Source organism: Nyctereutes procyonoides, unplaced genomic scaffold (genome assembly GCF_905146905.1).
Source record: "Nyctereutes procyonoides isolate TBG_1078 unplaced genomic scaffold, NYPRO_anot_genome, whole genome shotgun sequence".
Taxonomy (NCBI): domain Eukaryota; kingdom Metazoa; phylum Chordata; class Mammalia; order Carnivora; family Canidae; genus Nyctereutes; species Nyctereutes procyonoides.
In genome coordinates, this window is record NW_026575043.1 from 45,472,046 (window position 1) to 45,488,249 (window position 16,204).

Here is a 16,204-nt window from a genome sequence, read left to right on the forward strand (position 1 = left end):
ACCAGCAGGCTGGGAACTCAGATAGCAGTTAATGCTGCAGCCTTGAGGCAGAATGCGGCCTTCTCTGGGAAACCTCACGTGTTGCTCTGGAGGCCTTCAACTGATTGGATCAGGCCCACCCACGTCCCCGAGGGTCATCTCCCGTAAGTCTCCCTAAAGTCCACTACTTAATAAATCGTCGTCACATCTACAAAATACCTTCACAGCCACACCTAGAGATATGTTTGACCAAACAGCGGGCGCCGTAGCCTAGGCACGTTGACGTATGATGGCCATTATGCTTGCTCTTCAGAGATGACAGTGGGTATCGACGTGTCAGTACAGGTCCTTCTAGAGATGAATACTGAGAGAGAATTTTTATATAAAACTGCTATTTTATCATATGTGGAGTTTCGTCGTCTCAGTTTATATTTAACCTCTTGAACACATGTTCATCTGTCTAAAGTAACCCTGAATACCACTTACGATTGCTGGGGGCACAGAAGCCCGTTGTCTTGTCGTTGTGTACTTTGTCTAGTGCTTTATCGTTGGACTCCTAGGCTGTTCCCAGACTTTCATGTGTTACTTTAAATAAATGCTATGGCGAACATCCTTATTCCTAAATCTTTGTGTACACCCATGGTGGGTGCCACAGGCTCCCACCCCAACCCCATTTACCTGCTGTGACGTTAGCAGCCGCGGTTCTCACCTGTCCCTTTTTGTGAAAATGCCCCCTGGCCTGAGAGGAGCAGGCTCCTGACAAAGAATGGGGAATGATGTGGCCCCAGAAGAACGTCTCTGTGACCTGGGCTGTTGACAGTGATCCCGGGGTTCAGGAGGACACTCTGAATTATTTAGCTGATTAGTTTCCACTTTGGTTCACTCTGTGATCTTGGGCAAGACTCTTGCCTTCTCTGGGCTTTAATTTGAAAGTGCTTTCTCCAGAAGGTGGCTCTCCGGCCGAGATCTGACCACTGCTTTTTCCTCTGTCCCTGCAGATGGAAGTGCCGTGTTCCGAGGCTGCTTCCGCAGGCCCGACAACCTCTCCTTGGCCCTGCCCGTGACAGCTGCCATGCCGAACATGTCCGTGGACAAGTGCGTGGACCTCTGCACCGAGAAGGTGAGCGCAGGGTCCTGTTCACAGGACTCTGAGGAGGGGCAGTGTGGAGCAACTGCAGGAACGGGTCTTGGCTGGAGAGGCAGTGGCCCAGCCTGGAGAAGGAGGGGGTCACTTTTGTGATCTGTGACACGGGAGAGGGACATGATGGTTTCATGTACATCTAAGGGGTAGAAGTGACATGGGGTCGATTTCTTGAGGAGGTGGGTTTGTTCTAATCATCAGGAATGCTCAGGAATGAGAGTGATGTTCTTAAATGGGCCCATAAGCATGAGTTGCAGATTGTCAGGGAAAGGCAAGGGCAGCCCCACTTTGTGACAGAGTGAGCTCCCCATCACTGGAGACGTGCAAGTAGAGTCAGGGTAGGCATGGCATCCAGAACTTTGGGCGTTGGATTGAAGTTGGACTAGATGACCTGTGGGTTCTTTCTCAGCCTGAGATCCTGAGATCCTTCCTCCCTAACCAGGCAGTGAATGCCACAATAATAGGGACTGTGCCTTGAACATTGGTGCCTTCTCAATACCCAGAGCAAGACTAGGTATATCATTGGCACTCAGTGATGTCGGAGGAGCTCCATCCTTTTTTTTTTTTTTTAAAGATTGTATTTGTTTATTCGTGAGAGACACACCAAGAGAGGCACAGACATAGGCAGAGGGAGAAGCAGGCTCCCTGCAGGCAACCTGTTGTGGGACTTGATCCCAGGACCCCAGGATCACGCCTGAGCCGAAGGCAGACACTCACCACTGAGCCACCCAGGCACCCCTCCATCCTTCTTTTAAGGTGAACTCTTTACATGAGGGGCCAAAGAACCACCGCTTCCCCACCACACAAAGGTGGTTGCCCATTTTATTCATTTGCTTGGCTGATAGCTGCCGAGAAGCTTCTTTGTGCCAGGCCTCTGTGCTCAGTGCTGGGAATGCAGAATCCACAGATGTGGTGTCTCTCCTCAAAGATGCTGGCATTTGCTAAGGGCCTGCTTGTGGCTCCTGCTGGGTGCTCAACCCTGCACCCCAACTCCCGAATGCCCTGCCCGCTCTGAATTGTCCTGCTTGACTCAACCCTCAGTGAGCCTTCTGATCTATGGAGCACCTCGCAGGTCCTCCATGCAGCCCTCTGCACCACGGGCCTCAGTTTACCTCTCACACGGAGGCTTGGGGTTGAGGAATTTCACCCTCATCTCCCAGATGACAAAACCAAGACCCAGACAGGTGAAGTCATTTGCTCACGGTACAAGAGAATAGGGCTGACACCTGGGCCTGACTCCACATCTGTGCTCTGAATTTCTGAGCCGCCCCAGAGAAGATTCCAGAGCCATTCATGGGCAGCCAGGCAACCTCAAGTCACCGAGCATCTCCTGAGTGCTTGCTCTGCTCCGAAGGGGCATCCTGGAAGGTCAAGGGTGACATTTGTAAGATGAGGAGGTTTGACCAGCTTTCTCTCTTGGGCAGGAGTGCCCCTCCCCCATGGTGTCTCCTCTAGGTGGACACTCCTCAGTCCCTGAGGGCGCCGGAAGCTGCAGGTCAGCTGCAGGTGGCACACAAACATGTGAGATGACCAGGTCACGGGCAAAGCAGCGTAACAAAGGGGCAGACTGTATGCAGGACCGGAGAGAAACAAGGATGTGTGGGTGGACAGGAAGGCCCCTCTGCAAGCCTCCTTCCAGTTTTCTCTCCTCTCCTTAGGGGGTCACAGGAGAAAAATTGAAGGGAATATGTGGGCGGGGTGTAGCGCTGCCTGTGCCTCGGGGTGGAGGGTGTAAGAGACTCAGGAGCTCAGCGGAGGCTCGATATGTATCACCTGTTAGAAATGCCATCAGTCAGGGCCCACGCAGACCCACCTGCGTACCGGCATCTCTCCTCCCTCCCTCCCTTTCTGTCTCTGCTCTTCGGCTAAGAGGTGAAGTTCCTATTTAATGCATGTTAGGAAGAAACCAAACCTATTGTGGAAAGTTCGCTGGATTGGCCACAGACGCGTGATTTTGCTTTATTACTAGAGTATTCCTCTCAGGGAGGATTCCGGAGCAGAGGTGAATGGGACAAAGGACAGCCCCCTGCACCCCTGAACCCGAGTCCCCCCTGGCTCCGGCTTAGCTGCTCCGCAGAACAGTTAAGGCAACCGGGGGCAGCTGTCCCCACGAAGATCAAAGATCGTAGCTACACCTGGGGACCCGCAGCCTCCTTGGCTTGAAGGAACCGGCTCAGACAGCTTTTCCCAAAGTACGGCTTCGTGTCGCTCTGAGGCCTGGGGGTTTCCAGTGCCAGGGCGCGGGACAGTGAGAAAAGCATTTTCTTCTCCGTTTTCTTTCCAGTCCTCCGGGGGAAAGCTCCTTCTCCACTTCTGTGTGCTCAGGTGTCTGTGACACCTCTCAACCCTCCACTAATCTCCCCTCTGCAGGAAAAGCTAGAGCCCACTGGGGCTCTGAGTCTTGGCAGGCGCAGCGCCTCCTGAGAAAGTAATTACATTGTTTTCTTTCTGTGCTACTTGCCTCTGCGGCCGAAATGTAGCGGCGCGAAATGTACGAAGGGCCACTTTTTGTCAATTACACCTTAATTACGCAGGAAAGAAACGAGAGGGTGAGAGGGTACGAGGTCCGAGGTCCGCAAGTGGGGCCAAACTCGGAAAAGCGAAGTTTGAGGAGTGTCAGGTCGGGGAGGGTGGTGGAGCTGGACGTTTGGAAGTCCAGCCCTGCTCTCCCCGGGGAGTCTGGGCAGCCCTGGGCGAGGCGGGGGGGAGGGGGCCAGCGGCTGTTTCTCTCTGCCCCCCCTCCAGGAGTACCCGCTGGCAGCCCTGGCGGGCACCGCCTGCCACTGCGGCTTCCCCACCACGCGGTTCCCCCTCCACGAGCGGGAGGATGAGCAGCTCTGTGCCCAGAAGTGCAGCGCAGAGGAGTTTGAGAGCTGCGGGACTCCCCGTTACTTCATCGTGTACCAGACCCAGGTCCAAGGTAGGCCTGGGCTCCTCCAGCAGACCCCCGGTGGCTTCCCTCCCAGAGGTGCCCCTGGCCAGCTGCTTCCATACTGCACACGGGACACAAGGGCAGGGTTGGGAAACTTGGCCAGCTCAGCGATCCCAAGGGGCCACAGAGCCAGGGCCACCAGGCAAGGGGTGTGGGGCTCTGGAGACCCTCCTCTCTGTTCCTCCTAGGGGGCCCCACCTTGGTGGTGATTCTCCTGTAATGGAGGCAGTGAGATTGAGTATGAAGTCACCTGGGCTGGGAGTGGGGGACACTGAGGGAACCAGCACGGAGCTGCAGCAGGATCCTGGGCAAGCCCCTTCCTCTTCTGGGCCTCGGTTTCTCCATCTGCAATATGAAGCTGTAGAGTGCTGACCTCCAAGAGCCCCCTCCCTTTTTTTAAGATTTTATTCATGAGACACAGAGAGGCAAAGACATAGAGGGAGAAGCAGGCTCCATGCAGGGAGCCCGATGTGGGACTCGATCCCAGGTCCCCGGGATCACGCCCTCAGCCCAAGGCAGATGCTTAGCCACTGAGCCACTTAGGCGTCCCTCCAAGAGCCCTTTCAATTCTAGAGTTCTGTCCATTTATTTATAAAACCTTCTTTTTCTCCATCTCACACTTTTCGCTTCTGTTCCCCTCCCAGTGCTTTCTGCTTGGCTCCTGTTCCGTTCTTGGGGCCACCAGTCTGTGGTGGTGGCAGTGCTGAGGGTCTCTCGAGGACGGTCTTGGTGCCAGAGTCCGTGTGGAGTTCTTCCTTAAACTTTCTCACTGAATCCCCTCTGCTTTCCCAGGAGGTGGGAATAGTTATGTCCACTTTACAGAGAGGGAAACTGATGCTCCGAACGGTTCAGGGCCTTGCCTGAGGTCACACCACTTGTAAAATTTCTAGCTGAGAGCCATTTCCCCTGACCCAGGCATCATGAAGGGTGGGCGGTGCTTACAAGGGTGCCGTGCACAGTCCAAAGGAAACCCTTCAAGGATTACCCCAATTTCAGAATATACTGACCACCTACCATGCATTGGTCACATGCCAAGCCTTAGCTCATTGAATGATGTAAAACCCACAGCCTCTGATCGGGCAACATCATTCCTGTTTTCCAGGTGGGAGAAGAAGACTCTGGGGTTGGGAACTGGCCATGGTTGCACGTCTATGAGAGTAACTTGGTTTCAGGTCTCAGACTCCAAAGCCCTTGCTAGAAAACTCTGTTCACAAGGCAGAGAACATTCTCCATACCCTCTGAAGCCTGGAGACCCTATTAAACACTATTGGGCTAGACCTCCTTTTCATCGCCCAGGAACCAGGCATCCATGTACGGTTGGGCAGGTTGGGCACTGTACAGTCATGACCTGTAGGAAAAGTAGTGCCTAAAAGCCAGGCCTTGCTCTGCACTCTGGATAGCAGTGCCTCTGCCCAGAGGGAGGAGAGGGTGCCTTTTTCTGATGGGCACCAAGGTGCAGAGAGAGCTTGTGGCAGCCCCATGAAGAGCTTGTCCCCTCTTTGGCCTGATGAAGGTACTGATGGTAGTCACCTGCGGCTCCTTCCATGGCTCTGAAATCCTGCTAAGAGCCCGGTGAGTGGGAATCTAGTAATTGTGGCTGTTGGCCTTGTTTACAGTCCAGTGAGGAGGGACAAACATTTGTTAGCTTTTAGGAAGTGGTGGTTAGTGTGTGCAGAACCATGTTGTCCTAGCCTAAGGGAGAGTCATGCACAGATTCCATGACCGTGACTGGCTTTGATGTGGACAGAACACATTGGAGCCTTTTCAATAGCAGATAAAGAGCCCCTAATTGATGACTTTGCTCATTCCCTGGGCTGCGTCCCGAGGCCATTATTGTTCTTCAGTTTTTTCCACATCAGGCTTCCAGTCCCTCACACTGGCGAGGTTTGAGAGGCCTGTGACTTACTAGGTGGCCGAGAGCCTGGTGCATCATGGCTCCCATTTATTGTGCATTTGCCGTGTGCTAAACCCTAACATTCCTACCATGAACAAAACTATTTAACACCTACTATGTGCCAGGTACCGCGTAAGCCCTTTAGGCCGAATTAACTCCTTCAATCCTCACAATGACAAGGCTGCTAATACTACTGTACAAACAAGGCAGCTTGGCACAGGGAGGTTGGGTAGCTTGGCCAGAGTCACACAGCTAGGACAGGGCAGATCTGGGGTTCAGACCCAGGCGGTCTGGATCCTGGGCTGCACTCTGAGCCGCAGCATTCTCAGGATATGTTGAAAATGCTTCACGGGGCGCCTGGGTGGCTCATTGGTTGAGCATCTGCCTTTAGCTCAGGTCATGATCCCAGGGTACCGGGATCAAGTCCCGCATCAGGCTCCCCACAGGAAGCCTGTTTCTCCCTCTGCCTATGTCTCTGCCTCTCTTTGTGTCTCCCATGAACAAATAAAATATTAAAAAAAAAAAAAGTTAAGTGTGGATTTTCAACTGTGCCAGGGGATCATCACAACCCCTACACCCTGTGCCATTCAAGAGTCAACTGTACTTTGAAATGCATGAAAAAAATAGGATCGAGGGGGGCAAAACGAAGAGGTATAAGAGGATCAAGTCAACATAACAATGTTGACAAATGTAAAATTTTCCATGAATTATGAATGTTCACGGTGTGATTCCATTTTTTTCTGGAGGCCTGACATTGTTCCCCCCCATCATGAAATGTTTGGGTGGGGGGGAACCTGGCCCTTCAATTTCTCCAGAAAACCGCATTCTCCATTCAAACGCTGCCTGAGAGGCCAAGACCCACTCCCGAGGTAAAGGCTGTTGTTCTCAGCCCTAAAAAGAAAGTTTATTTGGTGTCTAAGCTCTGTAAATCAAATCAGGTGCTGGAGGCAATACTGCATGCAGAGCTTTAGAACCAGACAGAGCTGGGTCTTAAGGCCAGGGCTGTCATGGCCTAGCTGTGTGAGCAAGGTTCTTGCCCACCACTCTCCCCCCTCCCAGCCTGTTTCCTCCCATAACATGGGGCTAATAACCTTACAGGATTAAATGGAGAATACGTGTGAAGCATGTGTGAAGCTCAACCACCAAGCCACTCAGGTGCCCCCATATTTAACTTTTTTTACAAGTTTATTTTTAAGTAATCTCTATGCCCAGCATGAGGCTTGAACTCACAAGCTGGAGACTGAGTTGCATGCTCTTCTGACTGAGCCAGCTGGGTGCCCCTACATTTAAGTTTCTGTGGAGTTCAAAGTTAACTCCTAACAGGCTGCTGTTGATTGGAAACCATGCAGGTAACGTCAACAGTTAACCTATACTTTGTATGCTACATATATAATACACTGTATCACAGTAAGCTAAGGAAAAGAAAATACTATTAAGAAAACTTTAAGGAGGGATCCCTGGGTGGCGCAGCGGTTTAGCCCCTGCCTTTGGCCCAGGGCGCGATCCTGGAGACCCGGGATCGAATCCCACGTCAGGCTCTCGGTGCATGGAGCCTGCTTCTCCCTCTGCCTATGTCTCTGCCTCTCTCTCTCTCTGACTATCATAAATAAATAAATAAATAAAATAAAAATTAAAAAAAAAATAAAAAAAAAAAGAAAACTTTAAGGAAAATCATTTATTAAGGTAGTGTACTGTATTTATAAAAACCTGCATGGAGTAGAACTGCACAGTTCAAATCCATGTTGTTTGAGGGTCAACTGTAAGTTGCAAACATTGTTACACTTCATTAATTATAATTCAGTATTTACTGAATGATTTTTAATTCAGTATTTACTAATGATTTTAAGTGACATTTTACATAGTGTGAAATGCACAGATTTTAAGGGTGCTATTCAAAGATAACTGGATAATCCATACTCCTATCAAAATAGACCTGGACAAGAAAGGTACACACCTAAGCTTTTTTTTTTTTTTTTGCACGGTGTATTTCCAGGAAAACCGTTCCTAGACACCTAGTTGGCTTCAGCAAAGAGACCAGATTTATTTTTTCTAAAGTCTGTTCTGAACAGATTGAACCTGGCAGGGTGGGAGAAGAGAGCTGGCTCCCTGGCCGGAAGCCCCAACATGTTGAGGGGCATTTGCTTGGTACTCCTAGTGCATGAGCCCTTTGTTAACACACGCTCCCCCATGTCACCCTTGTGAGAGCACCATGTGGTCAGTAGTCCCATTTTATAGGTGAGGAAACTGAGGCTCAGATCCATCATTTTTCCCAGGGCACCCAGCAAATAGGTGGCAGATTGGAATCTCAGTTGAGGACTTCAGCGCTTTCCCTTGATGGGCTATTAGGAGACCTCACTGTGGCTCATAGTAAGATCTTGGTACTGACTGGTCCTGCAGGATAGGAAAGACCACGTGAAACCCTGAAAGGAATTCTGTGCGGGGGGTGGGATGGTGGGTGGTGCCAGACTGCGTGGAGTGCTGGGTGGCCACCTGTGCCTCCAGCGGGACTGGTTTTATGCAGGAGCTGGGTGGAGCCCAGAGGGGCCTGGCTGGGAGCAAGCAGGAGGAGAAGGTGGGATGGGGAGTGTGGCCAAGCTCTGCCAGAAGTGGGATGGGAATGGGGTGAGGACAGAGCATGGTTCCTCGAAAAAGATTTTTGTAATGATGGAGTGATTTGTTTTTGTGTGAATGCTGATGTGATGGAGCCAGCTGGGTGAGTGGAGGGGGGGAGGATGGGGGAGGAGGGAGGAGATGAGACCCAGGAACGGGAGCACAGGCAGCCCTTCTCCACCCGAGGAGAAGGAGGGACAGGGAGTGTGGGATGCAGAGCAGTCTGGTGAGCTCAGGGGCAGGGGAACCGTGGCTGGGTGAAGACAGGGTTGTCTGCTGTCCCTTTGTGGTAACTAAGGATGGAGGTCGTTGGCCCAGAGTGAGGAAGTAGGGCTAGAACCCCACCAACCTAGGATCCTCCCCTTTCTCTTCCGCTGCAGAGGCCCCCATGCCAGGCCTTCTCTCAGCTTCTCTTGCATCTCTAGGGATCAAAAGAAATCAGGGGGGTGCCTTCTTAGCTCTGGGGGGTGGGCTGCTGTTGGGAGGTGTTGGGGCTCTGAAAACAGTGGCATCCTGAGGACTCTGTAAAGCCAGAGAATCTAGAGAATTAGAATGGTACCCACCTGTCCCCACCCATTTACACATGAGAAAGTCAAAGGCTAAAAAAAATCTCCCCTTTGAGCACTGAAGCATATTAACATATTACGTGTATAATGACAATCCTTATGAGATCCCTGCCACGTAATACCATTGTTCCTCATCCGTCCCGTCTACCCACCACTGTATCCATCCTTCCACCCACCCAGCCATCCACATAATCTGTCCAGGCATCCATTCAGGATGTTTGGATTATCCCTACTATGTGCCAGATGATATGGAAAGTGCAGGGGAATCTGCAAAATAGCATTATAAGCAAATAATCCTTTAAGTACCAACTGAGTTGAGTGACTAGGAGGGGATGGAGCATGTTTTCCAACCATAGCCCAGAGAGTAGGGAAGGTGAGCAGTGCTGATTCAGCAGAGTGCAGGGAGAGAAGCCTTCTGCCTGGCAAAGGGGTGAAGGCTCCTGCTACCCAAGGTGCTGCTGGGTCAGGAAGGAGCAGAGCATGGATAGGAAATGAAGGGACCCCAGAGGCTGGCAGGTGCATGGGAGGGATGGGCCTGGGAGATGGCAAGAGCCAGGCCACACATGGGCTCGGAGGCCAGAGTCAGAACCCTGGACTAGATGCCGTGCAGGTAGATGCCATTTGAGGGATTTCATCTAGTCCCCCACGTCCAGGTACTCTTCATGATGGGAAATGCACATCGACAATGAGCGCACAAAAGACAAAAAGCCCTGCCATGAGAAGTTCACATTCAAAAGATGTAATTGATAAGTACGTTGCCAGATCTGTTGTGTTAGAGTGTTGAAATTTAAGGAGCTAAAGGAGTAAAGATAGGAAAATGGATAGAGGCAAGGAAGGTGGGTGTGGGGTGGTAAGATGAGCGAGTGATTCTCTATGCCAGGAAGAAACTGAGGCGGAGAGAAGACTCTTCCTCCTAGCTGACGTTCACAGAATCCCTACTGTGTGACCATCCCTTCTCATCTGTGATCTCATATAACCTTCATGTCAACCCCTGTGACGGGGATGTGGGCCCAGAAGGACTTCCATCACAGGCCCTGGGCTGCATGGTTGGAAAGTGGTGGGGGTGGGTCTCTGTCCACCCTCGCCCCTGACTGCGTCCTGCCTTTTGCAGACAACCGCTGCATGGACAGACGGTTCCTCCCAGCCAAGTCCAAGCAGCTCATCGCGCTGGCCAGCTTCCCAGGCGCAGGCAACACGTGGGCTCGCCATCTCATCGAGCTGGCCACGGGCTTCTATACTGGCAGCTACTACTTTGATGGTTCTCTCTACAACAAAGGTGAGGAGGCGGAGGGGAGTGGAGAGGACCCCCTGGGGGAGGGCATGGGAATACCCTTCCTGAGTACCTAGTATGTGCCTCTCAGCTCACCAGGGCACGTTTGTGAAGACCTACTGTGTGCTTGATACCCTGCCCTCGCTTATACCCCACAAACCTTGCCTGAGCGGCATCTGTTCAGTAATGGACACTTACCTAGTGCCTACTATGTGCGTAGGCCCTCTCCAGCAAGTCTATGCCATATACAGAGGGACAAAACTAGGTTCATTTGGGGGACATTTATTGAGCACCTTCTATGCATCAGGTGTCTTAGCTGCCCTGAAGACAATGATATCTGTTGTGTGGGTGCTTTATTTTCATCTTATTCATAGATGTTTACTGAGCACTGCTATGCTCTGGATGTACTTCCAAGCTTGGTTTCCCAGCAGGCATTTATGCAGTGCTGACTGTGTGCCAGGCACTTCATGTAGGTTCAGATGGCCACGGACAAACTTCTTGGCCTCCTGCTAGGTGCTACATTTTTATTTAGCCCTGCACAATAGACCTGGGACATAGGATGTGGTACCATTTCCCAGATGCAAACACTGAGGCTTGGAGAGAAGTAAATTACTCCAGGTCACACAGATTGTTTTCAAAGGGCTGTTGAGGGTTTACACCCTAGTGTGTCCCAGTTTCAAAGCCTGCGTTCTGACTTCCATCTTTGGCAAAAAAGTCCAGGGGGCTCTTACTGGGGAGCTGAAAATCATGGGTGAAATCCCCATTGGGTGTGAAGCCCCCTCCCAGGCATGGTGGGGGTTATCAGGGAAGCAGCTCTGTTTGGGAGAGGTTTTGTCCATATGTGGGGAGCCCGTGGCTGTGGGTCTTCGTGTCTGCCAACCAGATGAAGACCCCTTCCTGGCTGTGTGACATTGAACAAGTGTCTGCTGCTCTCTGATCCTGTGTCATCATGCACGAATCAGAGATCACAGTATGTACTTTGTGGGGTCATTGTGAAAGTTAACGAGTTGTGACGTGTAATACGCTTAGCATAGAATAAGTGTGCAATAAATGTAGGCTGTGAATACTATGGTCCGGGGGCCAGGCACTGGCCAGGCACAGCGTGGTGTTGACAGAGAGCCATCCCTGAATCCCAGCTCAGGGAGAGCCAGGGGGTATCTATCTGAGGGTAAGAAGTGGGAGGGAGGAAGGTCAAAAAGGATGAAGAGGGACAGGTTGGAGGACGGAGTTAGCAAGAATTACAACTTCTATATATTGTTTAATTTTTAGTTTTGGTTTAAGCGATCATTTATCAAGCGCAAAATATGCACAAGGCTCCCAGCTGGGGGTTTTGCATGCTTTTCTACCAGGATTTGAACCCAGGCCTGGCTGTCGATGGTATCTGCGCGCTTAACCATTGTGTTGTGCAGCCTTTATGGGCGTTCCTGGAGAAGCCCAGGCACGGTCTGGAATCTCTCTGGCTTGTCCTGGAGAGTGGCAGGGAAAAGCAGACTCGGGAAGCATTCCATGGCTGGCCCACATCCTAACCTTCCTGGGGCTGGGGCAGCAACCCTATTTAGGGAATTCTAGAATTTACAAATACAGGGATCCTCAGGATTGTTAGTCCAGGGATGCAAAGTGGTTTCATCTCATGTGTCTGTTCCAGTGAATTCCTGTTTTAGGATGAGGTCTTAAGGAGGATTCTGAGGTTCTCTTGTCTTTCAGAAACAAAGTGCCTTAATCTAGTAGTGATGCCTGGTTGAGGGTATAAAGGGGGAATGGTGAGCTATGTGCCAGATATTTACCACTTCTGCTCTAACTCAACCTCCTAACTTCAAACAGAGGGAAACTGAATCTTAAGATGGAGTCGGGGGGACACCTGGGTGGCTCAGCGGTTGAGCGTCTGTCTGCCTTTGGCTCAGGGCATGATCCCTGGGGTCAGGGGATCCAGTCCCACATCAGGTTCTCTGCAGGGAGCCTGCTTCTCCCACTGCCTGTGTCCCTGCCTGTCTCCGTGTGTCTCTCATGAATAAATAAATAAAATCTTTAAAAAGAAAAAACAAAAGGTGAAGTCAGGGGATTGAATCTTTAGACTGACCTGTTTGCTTATCAGGTATGGGACCTTGGGCAAGATTTATTCCTCTGAGTTTCCGTTTCCTCATTTATAGTACAGAGATGTCAATACTGAACTCAATGGCAGCTTTGAAAATATATAATAAGACCATGTGTATGAGGCTATAGTGTTAAAATATACATTATTTTTAATGATCTGAAAGGGGGACAATCAGCTATTAGGCAAAGTCAAAGGCGGGGGGTTGGTCTTTGACTACACAGTAGAATTACCTGCGGAGCTTTTTTTTTTTTTTTTTTTTTTTTTTTTTTTAAGATTTTGTTTGCTCATGAAAGACCCATGGAGAGAGGCAGAGACATAGGCAAAGGGAGAAGCCCACTCCCTCTGGGGAGCCCAATCCAGGACTTAATCCCAGGGCCCCAGCATCACGCCATGAGCTGAAGGCAGAGCTCAACCACTAAGCCACCCAGGCATTCTACCTGGGGAACTTTTAAAGTCTTGATGCCCAGGTTGCACCTGCAACCATTTCCATCACGATCCTGGGAGGGAGCTGTGACATCCTTTTTTTTTTTTTTTTTTAAACCTCCCCAGGTCGGGGATCCCTGGGTGGCGCAGCGGTTTGGCGCCTGCCTTTGGCCCAGGGCGCGATCCTGGAGACCCGGGATCGAATCCCACGTCGGGCTCCCGGTGCATGGAGCCTGCTTCTCCCTCTGCCTATGTCTCTGCCTCTCTCTCTCTCTCTCCCTGTGTGACTGTCATAAATAAATAAAGAAATTTAAAAAAATTTTAAAAAAAATAAATAAACCTCCTCAGGTGATTCCAGGGCAGATTCCCAGTATTCCAGAGACTACTGGGTTCCCTTGACTAGGAAGTCCGTATTCTCACCTCCAGCCCCACCACATTCAGAGACTATGAGATGTATTTTTATAAAAAAATTTATTTATTCATGAGAGACACACACAGAGAGAGGCAGAGACACAGGCAGAGGGAGAAGCAGGCTCCATGCAGGGAGCCTCATGTGGGACTCGATCCGGTGACTCCAGGATCATGACCTGAGCCGAAGGCAGACAGTTAACCCCTGAGCCACCCAGGTGTCCCTGCTAGATATATTTTGACTCGAGTCTTGTGGGGGTGGATATCAAGAGTTGATCATTAATGGGGTGAGGCATATACTAGAATTTTAAAAAGGAAAAGAGAGAGAGAATATCAACTGTCCGTGGCAGTTCCTCTGGCTCACACTGTAGAAAGGTTTCCTTCAGTGCATCTGAGAAAGGGAGCAGATTGTGGCCTGTCACAGGCAGTGGAAGCCTTTGGAGTGGCTCCACCTTCATGAGGGGCTTAAAAACCTGCTTCCTGTGTGCTGAGCCCCAGCGGAGCAATGGTGGGTTGGCCCTGGGAGTTAGGGCCTGGCAGTGTGGTGCAGACACGTGGGTGACCCCCCTGCCATAGCATTAGTCAGCTCTGCTAACCTCGAATTGCTCCCAACATCACCTCTGCAGCCGAGAGACACTACAGGAAGTTCCCAAACCCTGCTGGGTCCTGGGTTCGAGAACAGGCTAGCCCTGTGCCCATGGGTTTCATCTCCCTGGGAGGTCAGGATCCTCCCCTATCCCATCCCATCTGCCTGGAAACCTGCTCCCCAGGCCGCGGGCCACACCCCCTCCGCTGCGTCCCTGGCAGAATCACGTGTCCTCCTGCTTTGTCTTCCTTGTACCCAGGGCATTCCTGCGTCATGGCCCTTGTTATAAATATATCGTTGTCACAGTTAGCAATGCTAAGCATCGTGGGTGTCTTATTGAATGTCTGCAATGGGATCATGAGTCCAGGGATGCAACGGGGTGGGTACTTTATATATTCTGTGATTTGGTTTGGGGCAGGGGTGTGCAAAAGTGGACAGGACTCACCCGAAGGGCGTGGAGGGAGCCCCAGGCAGAGGCGGAGATGTGACGAGCAGCAGGAGGAAACAGAGCAGTTGGTCAACAACAGGGTTTGGTGGCAGCGTGTTGGACCGTGGGAGGGGTGAGGGCTGTGGCAGTGATGCAGGAAGGAGCAGCCTGAGCTGGGTAGGCAAAGGCCCTGAACCCCATTATCCTGAGGCCATGGGCCAGGCAGGGAAATACTCCTCTGGCCGCAGAACTTCAGATGGATTTCAGCTGCAGGGACAGGGGTGGGGAGTAGGGGACGGGGGCGGGGGGACAACGACATCAAGAGCCCGCTGACTGGAGGTGAGGGGCCTCAATGATGGCCCAGAGAGGGTGGTTTCTGTAGGATGAGCCCATGCTCCAGGTACTCCTGCTGCTTGGAGTATTTTAGGGTTTCTTCCCTCATCCCTGCCACTAACTAGCTGGATAAGTGGGGGTGCATCCTCCCCCACCCCACCCCCAGCTTGAAAGGATTTCCTCCTCTGTAACAAGCTGGTGTTGGGTGGGTGACCCCCAGGGCCCTCCTAGGTCTGATGGACTGCCTGGCACTTCCTCTGCAACCTTCTCTCCTTGCACCTGAGCAGGCTGCCCCTCCAAGGGACTGCTAAGGGAGGGAGGGAGGGGGGAAGGAGAGGGCATGTCTGGATGGGTGGCTTCTCCCTTCCCGCAGGCCAAGCGTCTGTACCACTTGAGCTCTGCCTGCCGCTTACCCAGAGACGATGGCCCTTTGTAAAACGTGACTTGGGTCTTTGTCCATCTATCTGTCTGTCTCTTTCTTGGTCTTGCTGGCTCGTCTCCTGCTTTTTCCTTCCTTGTGCCTCTGGTCTTTTTCTCCTTATTTTGTTTCTGTGTCTACTTCTCTCGGGATCCCCTTCTTCTCTCACCCTGTCCCCCTCCCCATCTCAGGGACCCCACTGCCCCGAGTGCAGGCTCCAGCTCTGTGGCAGGAGGGGCTGGGTTGACTTCCTGGAGTTGACCAAAGCCCTGCTAGGCTCCTGGGGGCCCTGGATGCCCCAGGACATTGATGAGGCAGCCTCTCGGCCCCACTGATACAGGACAAGGATTTCTGAGGACGGCCCCCAAATCAACCCCATTACCCCTGGAGGACCACCAGCCTGCAGAGTGTCCATGTGCAGAACCAGGAGCAGGCCGTTCCTGCCCAGTAGACACCAGGGCATGCAGAAATGTGGGGTTTTTGCCCCTGCCCTTTTCCATGCTGGCTTCCTTAGCTGCAAAGTGCACTGACAACTGTCATATGGAGGATGAGGGGGAAGGAGAATGTATATCTTATTCCTCTTGTGGCCCTGAATCCACAAGTTCGTTTCTCCAAAGCCTGGGACTGTTGTCCAGCTCCTGAGAGTTTCTGAAGCTCACATGGGTGCCCCAGATAAACTGCTAGTGTGATGATCCCTCAAAGTAATGGGATTTAAATTCTCCCCCTTGATGCAATGGAGGAGCTGGGTCCTGGTTTCAGGAGGAGGGGAGGGGGGCCCCCTGGCAGTGGAAGCCAGCAATTCCGCTCTGGCCCTGTGCTTGCATCCCTGATGGCTGTGTAATCACCTAGATGGCCCTCCCTGGAGGATCTTCCAGCCACCATTCCCAGTTCCACAGGCAGGTGGATCCCAGGTGGCTTAAAGGCTTCTTCCTAGACATAGAACTCCTCTCCCTGGGAGGCATTGTTCTAAATCTTCTCCACCTCCCTACTTCTCCAGCAGACCCTACAAACTAACTTCTTAGGTGACCCAAATCTGGAATCTAGAGCAGGTCTTTTCTTATGTGCATTGTTTTTGTATCTTGATAAACACCGTGCTAGGCTGACTCCATCACGTAACAGAGAGAA

General features: G+C 51.6%; 1 protein-coding gene across 1 annotated transcript in view; it reads left to right on the forward strand.

The window, feature by feature from the left end:
- WSCD2 (WSC domain containing 2) overlaps positions 1–16,204 on the forward strand; it is a 118,675-nt gene that overhangs the window by 93,601 nt on the left and 8,870 nt on the right. The window contains exons 5-7 of the mRNA XM_055322692.1: positions 978–1,099; positions 3,866–4,040; positions 10,234–10,398. Coding sequence (XP_055178667.1) covers positions 978–1,099; positions 3,866–4,040; positions 10,234–10,398 — 462 coding nt within the window. The remainder of the gene's footprint in view (positions 1–977; positions 1,100–3,865; positions 4,041–10,233; positions 10,399–16,204) is intronic.